This window comes from Andrographis paniculata, unplaced genomic scaffold (assembly GCF_009805555.1).
Source record: "Andrographis paniculata isolate CXL003 unplaced genomic scaffold, ASM980555v1 Contig71END, whole genome shotgun sequence".
NCBI classification, from domain to species: domain Eukaryota; kingdom Viridiplantae; phylum Streptophyta; class Magnoliopsida; order Lamiales; family Acanthaceae; genus Andrographis; species Andrographis paniculata.
Genome location: NW_026137608.1, coordinates 3,695,665 through 3,708,513, shown reverse-complemented (window position 1 = coordinate 3,708,513; position 12,849 = coordinate 3,695,665). Strand labels below are relative to the sequence as shown.

The following is a 12,849-nucleotide window of genomic DNA, read 5'->3' as shown; positions in this document are numbered from 1 at the left end:
TTGAGTCATCAAGGGTGTGTTTGTTTGCGGTTTTGCGTTTTTTGGTTTAAATTTTTTAATAATAAAAAATTAAATTTAAATAATTATATCAAAAAAATTAAATTTAAATTATTATTTAATTTGATGTATTATGAATATAAGTTGATTTAATATTTTTAATATAAAATAAATTTATACTGTAGAATATATCAAAAAAAATAATAATAATTACTTGAAAGTGGAAGTAGTCAAATCAACATTCTGATAAAAGTTCATTTTTAAATAGAGGATTATTTAGTGATAATATAATACTCCGGTTTTATAAATCCAAATTAATATTGTGAGTTCTTTTATAATATATTAAAAAATAATATTCTCTCTGTCCAAAAATATAGTTTTATTGTGTTAGATATGAGATTTAAGAAATATTAATGTTATATTGGTAATTGGTAAAAAATAAAAATAAATAATTTTTCCGTCCTTGTGAGTATACTAGTATAAAAAGTAGTGATAATTGTGTAATAATAATGAAAAAATATGAATAGTTTTATGGTGATATAGTTGTTTATGGAAATGAAACTATTATTTTGAAACGAACAAAAATGGTAAACAAAACTATTATATTGGATTAGCTAGTATACTATGATTATAATATTTTTTGTTATTTATTTAATATATAAATAAATTGTATGTGTAATAATATATTTATAATTTATATAAAAATTAAAAGAATATTTTAGTATTAATATACTATATTTTTTACTATAACAAAAAAGTGATAATTTAGAGTGAGATAATAAAAATAATAAAAATGATACATTTAGTTGGAACAATAAAATATTAATTTACTTGTGGTTTGAAATTAACTTGAATTTATATTTAAATAATAATTTGATATGATATTTAATGAGATAAAATATTACTCCCTCCGTCCATACATAAAGAAAATATTTATTTTTGGCGCGGTGTTTAAAAAATAATAATATTTTAATTATATTGGGTAGTTAAAAGTAGTAAAATGATTTTTTTTTCCTTAATTTTTGTGTAAAAGTAATGATGTGATGTAAAGTAAAGAGTATTTGTGAAAAAAGTGAGCTATTTAATGAAATATTTACTTTGTAATTGGATGCCCAAAAATAAAAATATGTATACTTTCTAACTTGATGGAATGAGTATATTTTTATTAAAAATAATGTAAAATATATAATTTTAATTTTTAAATTTAAAATCACAATCAAACATACTATTTTGTTAATCCTCAATGTATTTTTTCTTTTATTAGTTAATATGTAAGGGGAAAAACTCTTCAATGTATTTTTTCTATTATTTCTCAGTCACATTTAATTTGTCAATTCTTTTTATTTTTGTTTGTTCCACGTAATGTGTTTTTTTTAAATATAATTATAAACTTTAGTTACATTTAAAAATTCATAAATTATATTTTTTTATTTTAATTAAACTATTTAGTTATTTTAATTTTAATCTATAATTTTTTTATTAAATCATAATTATTTTTACTAATATATTTTTTAATTACTTACTAATTATTCAATACCTAAAACTCCATACCTAACATAAAGTGGACAATTTAAATAGAACGAGAGAGTATTTAATATATAAGGGAAAAAAATATACTATTGAAATTATTTATTTATACAATGCATTATATTAATAAATCATTTCAGCTAAAATTTATTCAAATTTCTAGTGAGTACTGGGTAAATCCCGGTCGAACTTAATATTCTGCAAATTAGGCCCGACATACAAGACACATTAGGCAAACCATGTGTGACAGTTAACCTGAAGTGTTGGGGGTTTGAACCCATGACCTCACGGTCACATGCCCAACCCCTACACCGAGTCATCTCTTAGTTGACGAGAAATTTGGATTATTTTGGTGGTGCTGGACGTGTATGGAGCTTCGTGTTAGGTAGCTCAATTTTAGGGAGAAACAATAGTAAATTGATAAAGCAAAATAAGCAAATAGTTGGGATTATAGTGTTATGCGATCTTTTCTGACCTACTTTAAATAGAGATTCATTATTTATTTATGTTATATATAATATTTATATATATAAATTATTTTATTATAATTTATTAATACCTTCGAGATTAAAAAAAAAATGTTAGAAATTTTATATATTTTATTTAATTATTTATATTTTACTATAGATAAAAATATATATATATTATTTATATATATTTAGGGGCTCTAATTTTTGTTTTAAGATTGTTTAGACAAAATTAATACTTCATTCGTCATATTGAAATGTTGTTATTTTTCATTTTCGTCCGTCCCAAAACAAAGTTACCATTTCCTAATTTAGTAATTGTACTATCTACCTAACATAATAAATACCCTTACAACTTACACTATATTACACAAATACCATCACTTTTATATTACACCATACTAATAGGGGTATTTTCATCTTTTTCACTAAAATCCATTATAATACTAATATTAAAAAATTTACGTATAAAAAGCAAACACCACTTGTTCCGGGACGGGGGGAGTATTAATATTATTATTGATATTTTATCTAATAATGCTAGAAAAATTATTTTATTTAATTTTTTATATTTTTTATAGGTAAAAAAATGAAGTATATCATTTATATATTTTTTTAGGGGTCTTTTATTTTTTCTTAATATATTTTCTTTTTTTTTGTATTAAAAAGAAAATAAGTATTAGATAAAATTATAATAATTATTAGGCAAAATTGCCTATAACTATCCCTATGGTTTCGAAACTCAATGTTTGTTAAAGTATAAGGGGCATCACGCAATTTTTAAACTATATAGGAAAATTATAGTAAATTTCGAAACTACATGTGAGTTACGGACAATTTTGCCTTATTATTATTATTGATATTTTTTGCATAAAAAATACTAGAAAAAATATTTTTTCATTATATATTTTTTATTATAGATAAAAAATATTATATATATATATATATATTTAAGAGCACCTAATTTTTATTTCGCCGCCCTGAATCCTTCAAAAGTCTAAGACTAGCCATGTTCCAAGCTTTCCTCTTTTGTATCCCTTAGAGCAGTAGCAATGGTCTTAATTTGGAAGACTTGGATGGGCCGCTCGACGTGGGCCTGTCAGAAAATCGAAATCTATCCAACACAATGACAGTGTTTTCAACCTTATGATCTCGATGTCGCGTCGTGGTGACCTTGGTGCAGGCGAAGGCCCGTTGAGGAGGAGGATCTTCTTTCATTTTTCATCCATCTTTCTCTTCTTCTCTATGCAGCACTTTTTCTTGTTCTACTCTCCCGAATTCTGCTTCTTTTCCCTCCTTCTCATAGACGCGAAAATCACTATTTTTCCCACTTTTTAGAAAATAATCGCCAAATCGGTTCGGGATAGCTACCCCGGAACAGATCTCCACCATTGAAGGGTTTATTCCAAGAGGGTTCAACACAGATAAGAAATTCGGAATAAATTGCGATGCTATAGTTCCCATAGTATTTTCAGCGTGTGGTGCAGACGGTTTTATTTAAGATAAGGAAACTGGGAAGAAACTTGACTCCTTGATTTGGGACTGTGTCGATTTCTTTAACAGAAAAATGAGATTGTTGAATAGACCGGAGAAATCACCTACCGAAGAGGCGGAAATACCAAGTCACTCACCGAAAATTCAGACGCGTGGTCGATCCAAGGCCACCGTCTCCGACGCTGACGACGTGCAAGGTGCCCTAGAACCTGCAGTAGAAATTTTGGAGCGGAGGAAGGTGGAATTAAATTAAATTTTATTAATTAAAATAAGCCTTACTCAATGGGCCTGTAAAAAGGCCATTGTGGGTTCATCTCACTTCCATCTATCCCGTGAGCTTGCAATGTCACCGTCACCCTTGACACGTAAGTCTGTCGAAGCCAAAATTAAAAAAGGTCATTGCAATCGCTCTTAGTTCGCTTTTTCATCCAATGCTAATCGGAAGTTGTTTTCATGATCCAAAACATAATTCTTTTAACTTTCTTGCAACCACAAGTGTATAACTATTGACCAAAATTCATTTCCTTCATTTTTTTGTCTCATTTACCCTACACCGTGAATGAATAAAATTTGACCAAAATCTTGAATGAAATTATTTTGTGGGTTTGATTTTGGCTTCTTGGATTTGATTTGGCCGAGCTCTTTAGCCCAGATGTGACAGACTATTTGGGCTTTTTAGAGTAGATTTGGGCTTATCTCTAAGTTGGATACGTGGTTTTCTGAAGCTGTTGGATCAATGAAAAATTATTATATTTTTCCTAATAATGAATATCTATCATAAAAAGTATTTGAGCAAAAAATTTGCATGAAATGACGAACTTTTTTAAGCCCATTATGTTTGTATAAAATTTTGGCGGTACCTGCGTTCTAGCTTCACGCGGCACTCCTACTTCGGCAGCTTTTTTTTTTCCAAATTCTGTAAGAAATTGATCCGAATCGTCGTAGCATCACGTTTGTCTCCAAAGAAGGACGGCGATTGAGCTTAAAGTGTTTCAAATTTCTTGATAAAAATTCAACCGGATTGACCTCAAATGATTCACAGTCATTTTTGTACTGTAAAACTTGTTCCGAATCCCCGTCACTTGTTATTACGTCGAAACTGGCCACAAAGGTCCCATCACCATCAACGACCTCGATGATGGGTTTGTCCTCAGATCAAGCACATCCTTGTCGTCCGTAAATATCCGCTTCGGCCTTCATTTATAATGCGTCTCAAATTGGGGTCGTAAATTATTTTTGTCTAATGCAGTATTACTTGGGGTTGCGTGCATATAACTTGTCGAATATATATATGTATAAAAAGAAATGACAAAAATATGTTGGAAGAGATTTTGATTGTATTTATTTGTAAGATTTTTATTTTAAATTTTCTTTTAAATAAAATATTTTAAATTAAAATAATTGTTTGATGACAAATGACAATAATATATCGAGAGAGATTTTGAGTGTGCTTATTTGTAAAATTTTCATTTTGGATTTAATTTTAAATACAAAAGTTTTGAATTAAAATAATTATTTAACATGATATAAGTATATGTTCTTTGATATTTTAAAACTAAAAATAAATTTTAATATATTATAATAAATAAATAAAAAATAAAAAATTAATATTTTATATATTTAAAATTAATTACTCTCTCCGTTCCAGGTGGTCACTTTTCATTTTAGTTCGTTCCAAAATAAGGTTACCGATTTTCTATAATTGTACTATCTGCCATAATAAATACCCTTCAACTTACATTGTATTACACAAATATCATTACTTTACATCTAATAAAAATATTTTTATTTTTTTTACTATAATATATTATAATATTAATATTAAAAAATCTACTGAACCAAAAGAATATAATAATAATAATAATAAAACATTAAAACCTCGCCCAAAACAAGAAATCTTACACCCTTTGTAAGTTGTAACCCTAGGCAAGAAATCAGGACACAGTGGGGCGGTGCGTGTGGCTACCCACCGTTGCCGTCTTCACGCCCATTCTCTCTCTCTCCCTCGATTTCTCGTATCGCCCATACCTTCTTTCCCTCTTCTTGTCATCAAATCTAAGGGTTAGGGTTTTGAATTTCATCGATACCACCTGAAATTGAGAGCGATGTCGGATCAGAAGTTGACTCGTATTGCAATTGTGAGCTCCGACAAGTGCAAGCCCAAAAAATGTCGTCAGGAGTGCAAAAAGAGCTGCCCTGTCGTCAAAACAGGTAAACTTCCCAATCTGCGAATCTATGTCGGCGGTTTCGTTGCGTAATCCATTGATTTTGTGGAGTAAAATCTATGTTTGTATTGGTCGAATCAATTATTTCACTGCCTCCATGATGTGATTGCACACAGTCTTCGGTTTCCTGTACTGTCCAATTAAGGAACGTGTAGAAAGGATATTTTTGGTTGAATTGGTGATTCAAGTTAGAACTAATATGTATTGATCTTATGGATTGCTGCAATGAAATATATGTTACTTATTGCTATGAAGTTAATCAATTCCTTTCCTATTCTTCTGCGCTGTACGGCTGTATGTTTCCAGGTAAGCTTTGCATTGAGGTGACTCCTGCAGCTAAGATTGCTTTCATCTCGGAGGAATTGTGCATTGGATGTGGTATCTGTGTCAAGGTACGTTCAAATTCAAACATTCATTAAGGGTGTGTTTGTTTGGGAGTTTGGGTTTTGGTTTGGGATTTGAATATTAAAAATTTTGAATTGTAATAGTTATATGATGTGATATAATTATAAATAGCTGTTGATTAGATATTTTGAAGGTAAAATTGATTTAAAAAATGAAAAATAGTTGATTGATTTGATTTGATGTGTTAGGGGAGGAGATTTTGGTGAATAGTAGAAATTTTATGAAGTTTGATAAAAGAACACACCTAGCATATTATTCAAACTCACCTAGATATGATGTTAACTGGCATTTTTGCAACGAATCATTGGTTTTTCAGAAATGTCCATTTGAAGCTATTCAGATTATCAATCTACCCAAAGACTTGGATAAGGACACTACCCATCGATATGGTCCGAACACCTTTAAATTGCACAGGTTGGATCAAACTGCAGTTTTCCTTAGTGATCGTTGTATTGTTGCTTAGTTTTTGGATTGTCATAAGTACTTCTTATCAGGTTACCTGTTCCGAGACCTGGGCAAGTTCTTGGCTTGGTTGGAACAAATGGCATTGGAAAATCAACTGCACTCAAAGTTCTGGCTGGAAAGTTGAAACCAAACTTGGGACGCTTCAATGTAATTTCTTCGACCTAGTAAGTGTATAGCAATATCTTTTGATGGGGGACACTATTGCTGAATCCTGAACCTCTTCTGAATATTCTTCTTCTCCAGAATCCTCCTGATTGGCAAGAGATTTTGACATACTTTCGAGGATCTGAGCTGCAAAACTACTTTACTCGTATCCTTGAAGATAATTTGAAGGTAATTTTTTATAGAACTGTTGAGGCAGAATCCCTCATCATATTTTCAAGCATTTGGTGCTTTATCGGTTGTATATCTAGAAAATTCTTTTTGATATGTTTAGTTTGGTTGTTTAGCTAATAAAACTGAGATTCGAACCTTGTGATGAGAAAGCCAAGGCTAAAAGTGGGCCTGCTAAAATTTGACCTCTTATCTTGTTGGCTGTTCCTGTATATTGCAATCATCATTGTCTGTAATATGTTAAGGTGAAATGGGATGGTAAAATATGCGCCAAAAATAAAAACTTTTTTTTGTTATTTTTAGCTTATCTTCAAGCTCAATTTAATCTTTTTAATCTCCGTCCACATAAAATTTATACTTTCCATAGACTACTGCTTGTAGTTTCTTTGTTACCTATCCTGTTATACCACACAGGCAATCATCAAGCCACAGTATGTTGACCATATCCCAAAAGCTGTTCAAGGCAATGTTGGTCAAGTCCTTTCACAGAAAGATGAGAGAGAGATGAAAGAAGAACTTGCTGCTGATCTTGAGCTGAATCAAGTTATGGATCGGAATGTCGGAGATTTATCCGGTGGAGAGCTTCAGAGATTCGCAATAGCTGTTGTCGCTGTCCAGAATGCAGAGATATACATGTTTGATGAACCGTCCAGCTATCTTGATGTGAAGCAGAGGCTTAAAGCTGCCCAAGTCGTGAGATCATTGCTCCGGCCTAATAGGTTTGCGACATCCCTAAGTTCCTGATTCTAACATTTAAAGCTTCAGCATCATCTGAATCTGGCCTTACCATGTTTGTTGTTGACATTTTCAGCTATGTAATAGTCGTGGAGCATGACCTTAGTGTGCTCGATTATTTGTCTGACTTCATCTGCTGCCTTTATGGGAAACCTGGTGTGTATGGGGTGGTAACCCTTCCTTTCTCTGTTAGAGAAGGTATTAATATATTTCTTGCTGGATTTGTCCCGACCGAGAATCTAAGATTTCGGGATGAATCACTTACATTTAAGGTAAATCCAATTTATATTATCAATTGCATTTGGTGGAAAGAACCAGCTGATTGAGATTTTGACAATAACTAGCTTCCTTTTCCAGGTTGCTGAGACTCCCCAAGAAAGTGCTGAAGAAATCGAGACATATGCAAGGTACAAGTATCCAACCATGACGAAAACCCAGGGCAACTTCAAGCTTAAGGTCATGGAGGGGGAATTCACCGACTCTCAAATAATTGTGATGCTTGGTGAAAATGGGACAGGGAAGACAACGTTTATCAGAATGCTGGTATATATATATATTATATATAATATAATATATATATGTTTGATAATCTGTTTGTTTTAAAAATTACTAATGCTCGTCTTAATGGTAGGCTGGCCTTTTGAAACCTGACTCAGTCGAAGGATCTGATGTTGAAGTCCCCGAGTTCAATGTCTCTTACAAGCCACAGAAGATCAGCCCCAAGTTTCAGTCTACTGTTAGAATGCTGTTACATCAAAAAATCCGAGATTCGTACATGCATCCTCAGTTTGTCTCGGATGTGATGAAGCCTCTCTTAATGGAACAATTGATGGATCAAGAGGTTGTGAATCTTTCTGGTGGAGAATTGCAAAGGGTTGCCCTGACTCTCTGTCTCGGAAAGGTTAACATGTCTTTTCATATAAATATTCTCGTCTTGCCAATTCCTTCATTAGTAATAACAGGATTTTGTTTGTTACGATTCTTACAATATTTTTAAGAAAATGAATGATAAATGATATATATATATATGTATAAAGATGTTGATAGTTAGTTTCGATTTGTGCTATATTATTATTATTAAGCAAAATTGCCTATGACACCTTTGTGGTTTCAAAATTCAGCGTAAATTTTCACTCTTCTTAAAAATTGCACAACGACTCTTTATACTTTAAAAAATATTCTATGAAATCCCTTTGTGGTTTCGAAAATCAGTGTAAATCTCTACTCTATTTTAAAAAATTGCACGGCGCTCCCTTATACTTTCAAAAATATTGCATGAACCCCCCGCTATACAAAACATATAGATATGAAATCTTCTCATCACACAAGGGAGGTTACATGGTGGTGGAGTTTCATACAATGTTTTTGAAAATATAAAGGGATGTCATACAATTTTTAAAGTATAAGGAGATTTTATACAGAATTTCGAAACGACAGGAGAGTTATGAGCAATTTTATCTTATTATTATTCACTAATATCAACTTTCACTGGCTTGGTGTCTTGCAGCCGGCCGACATATATTTAATAGACGAACCAAGTGCATATCTCGACTCTGAGCAACGTATCGTCGCATCAAAAGTTATAAAAAGATTTATCCTCCACGCAAAGAAGACGGCATTTGTTGTCGAGCACGATTTCATCATGGCAACATATCTCGCCGACAGAGTGATTGTGTACGAAGGGCAGCCGTCCTTAGATTGCATTGCCAATTCACCGCAGTCGCTACTAACCGGAATGAATCTTTTCTTATCCGTAAGCATCAGCTTCTAATTCCAATTCGTTAGTTCTTACGTCGTATTTGATTTGATTTGATTTCGACGCAGCACCTGGATATAACATTCAGACGGGACCCAACTAATTACCGCCCCCGAATCAACAAACTGGATTCAACCAAGGATCGCGAGCAGAAGACCGCCGGATCGTATTATTATTTGGATGACTAACAGTTTGTTAAAAATGTCAGGACCGGACCAGCGAAAATGTTTTGTCGCCGAGCTTTCCGGTGAGTTCTTTTGTGTTATTTCTCGCCCAGTTTTGGCTGTTTTTATATGATGGGTAGTAATTTATTACAGCGGATTCGGCTTTTCGCGATATAGTTGTAAAGTTTTGTTTACTTTCCTACTAAAAGTATTGGTTTTTATTTTTGATCGGAACTTGATTTTTTAAGTATTGTAAATATGGAAAAAAAAAATAGTTAGTTTTTCTTTGAATATCATTCGTTCCAAAGGTACAAAATGGTCCAAATAATTAAGTATTGGTTTTTATTTGATTTTGTGAATTGAGGACTACAGCTCGTGTAAATGCCATTCCGAATATGTTTGAGATCTTTTTAGAATTTTACTATTTATTTATTTTTTTAAAAAAAAAATATTAATTTGAATAATAATTTTTATATTATACTAATAAAAGTTTATTTTACGTTAAAATGTATTTATATCATATAAACAATTATTTAATTTAAAACACAAATCTACAAACACTCGTGAGCATTGAACTTGGGGAGATGATGTGTTGAATTTTTTATTTTTGAATTTTTTATTTTTCTAGCATAATATCATATTATTGCATTCATGTTTATAACTTGAATATACGAGCGGAAGTTTTGGTTTGAGCTCATTATTATTTATTAATTAATTTGACTTAACATTATTTGTCCACAAGTAAAGCGAGAATATTATTTTATGACAATTCAAAAGAAAAAAAAAAGAAAGAATAAACTTGAATAAAAGATAAAATATTATATAAAAAATTAATTTAATATAAAATTTAAATTATATATTCTTAATGCGTCAAACTTTTGTTAGTTTTAACTATTTTTCATTTTTCGTCATTTAATTATATATCCGTTTGTTTTTACACATAATTTAAATTATATTATTATACTGATATGATATAAAATAACTTTATTAATAGTGTATGATATAACAATATTAATATTTGTGTAAAAATATTATAAATTGTAATGAAAAAATGCATAATTTGTTAAGGGACAGAGGAAGTATAATTTTTGTTTTATATTTGGATTTCAAAAGTAATATTTCAAACTTATTGAACACATAATATTTTCAACTTTCAATTTCTTTTGTTGTTATTGAGTTTGCACCGGATTTTCATCGGCCCGATGCGGTCGGTGCCTTTATTTTTGTTTGGTTTTGAGCCCATCAAAAGTCAAGACCAACCCTAGTTATTACTCGGAAGTATATGATCCCATTTGCTCGTGGCATGGGCTTCATCTCAAATGAACTCTACAAGGTTGTCTGGCATGGCATAGTCATACTCATCTTGTAGAGGGAATTACAGAAATGTTAATAGCAGCAATTAATGCTCTGTGCTTGAAGGATGTTCAGACTTTTTGAGAAGGCAAGATATTTAGGTTCTTACAACTGTTAAATTAATCGAATAGCTCACGAGCCAAAGTCGATTGGACTCATTTATAGAAATAAGCAAGCTAAGCTTACGGATAACTCAATTGAACTTATTAGTGATAATATATTTTTATAATATATACTACGTCCGTCCCTTAACAATCTATCTATTTTTCTATTTTGTCCGTACCATAACAAAATATTTTTTTTTAAGTCCTTTTATATCATACAATACTAACGGGATTAATTTAGTCATTTTACCTTTATTTATACTTTATCCCTCTGTCTAAAAAAACAAATGAATAACTAAAAAAAATAAAATAGTTAAAATGTATGTATACTTTTTTTTTTTATATATTTTATAACTCAATTGAATTTATTAGTGATAATATATTTTTATATATTGTTTTATAACTCAATTGAATTTATTAGCGATAATATATATTTTTTACTAAAATAAAAAAAAAATTAGAAAAAAAACAAATGAAATTAAATCAAAACATACCAACAGGTGAAAATCGTTGTCTTTGATTTTTACTTCTCTAAAATACTGAGCCAAAAATTATAGAGGCTATATATGCAAATTTTTATATTTTCATACGAAATATAACACAATCACTAAGACTACAAAAATGAAATTTAACTTTTTATAAAAAAAATTGAAAAAAAAAACATCACGTCATTTTAAACAATTATCCAAAGTTCAACTATTGATTAATTTCGCTTTTTTATATCATATAACAATGATATAAAAATTTTATACTCCCTCAGTCCTAAACACCCTGAAATATTTCTTTTTTTTTTAATATCCCAAACACCCTGCAATATTCCAAAATAGGAAATAATTAATCATATTTAATCCTTATTCCACACTTTATCCTCTACATCATCCAAATAAAAAAAAATATATATACATTTCTCTCTCCATCACATTACTTAATTTCTAAATTATCCTACTTAATATTGTCCACCTAAAAACTCATGCTAAAAGTAAATATTGCACCTTCTTTGAGAAGGAAGAGTACTATATTCTTTGAAAGAAATAAACTAAATACAACTTCATATATAAACCTAAATCATTATGATTTTACTAAAAAACCAGAAAATTATAACAAATTTAGAGTACACGGCTGAAGAAAAAATAACACTCCCTCCGTTCCAAACACCTGCAACATTTTTTTTTTGGTATGTCCCGAACACTCCGTAAAATTTCTAAAATAAGAAATAATTAATTATACTTAATCTCTACCCATATTTTATATCATCGTATCATCCAAATAAAAAAAAATAAAATATATATTTCTCTCTCCATCACATCACATAATTTCTAAATTATCCTACTTAATACTACCCACCTAAAAATCTGTGCTAAAAACAAATATTGCACCTTGTTTGAGACGAAGAAAGTACAAAATAATTTACCCAATCAAATTGTACAATTAATAAAAATGCAAAATAGTTACAATTAATCCAAAAATAAAAATAAAAAATTCAAAATTACTCAAAATTCTTGTTTTACATTTCGTTGAATTTAAGTTCAAAACTACCCCCCTTCTTCCCATGTAATATGAGCGCATTATTATCGTAGATACTAGAATTTAGGTAAAATATAATTACGAAATAAAATATTAGTAAAAATATTGTAACAATAATTATATATTAAAATTAAAATAACTAAATAGAATTAAATTTTTTAATAATTTAAAATTTAAAATATAATTATAGTGTATAATTATATATATTTTTTTTAAAAAAACAAATTATATGTAACAAATATGAAAAAAATGATGTGGGAAAGGAGGGAATAAATTCTATATACACTAGGGGCATGGCCA

The 12,849-nt window shown here is 29.9% G+C and overlaps 1 protein-coding gene across 2 annotated transcripts; it reads left to right on the top strand.

Moving 5' to 3' along the window:
• Positions 1-5,386: 5,386 nt before the first annotated feature.
• LOC127265012 (ABC transporter E family member 2-like) lies at positions 5,387-9,815 on the top strand. Of its 2 annotated transcripts, none has more exons than XM_051294649.1 (11): positions 5,387-5,696; positions 6,017-6,102; positions 6,432-6,529; positions 6,610-6,727; positions 6,824-6,913; positions 7,328-7,632; positions 7,725-7,920; positions 8,006-8,191; positions 8,280-8,549; positions 9,156-9,401; positions 9,493-9,815. In XM_051294649.1, exons 1-11 carry the CDS (start codon positions 5,591-5,593, stop codon positions 9,505-9,507), a joined length of 1,716 nt encoding a protein of 571 aa, XP_051150606.1. In that variant the 5' UTR covers positions 5,387-5,590; the 3' UTR covers positions 9,508-9,815. The 2 variants fall into 2 exon arrangements, with proteins under 2 accessions (XP_051150606.1, XP_051150605.1); XM_051294648.1 differs by having other exon boundaries at positions 5,388-5,696; positions 9,473-9,815.
• The last annotated feature ends 3,034 nt before the right edge of the window (positions 9,816-12,849 follow it).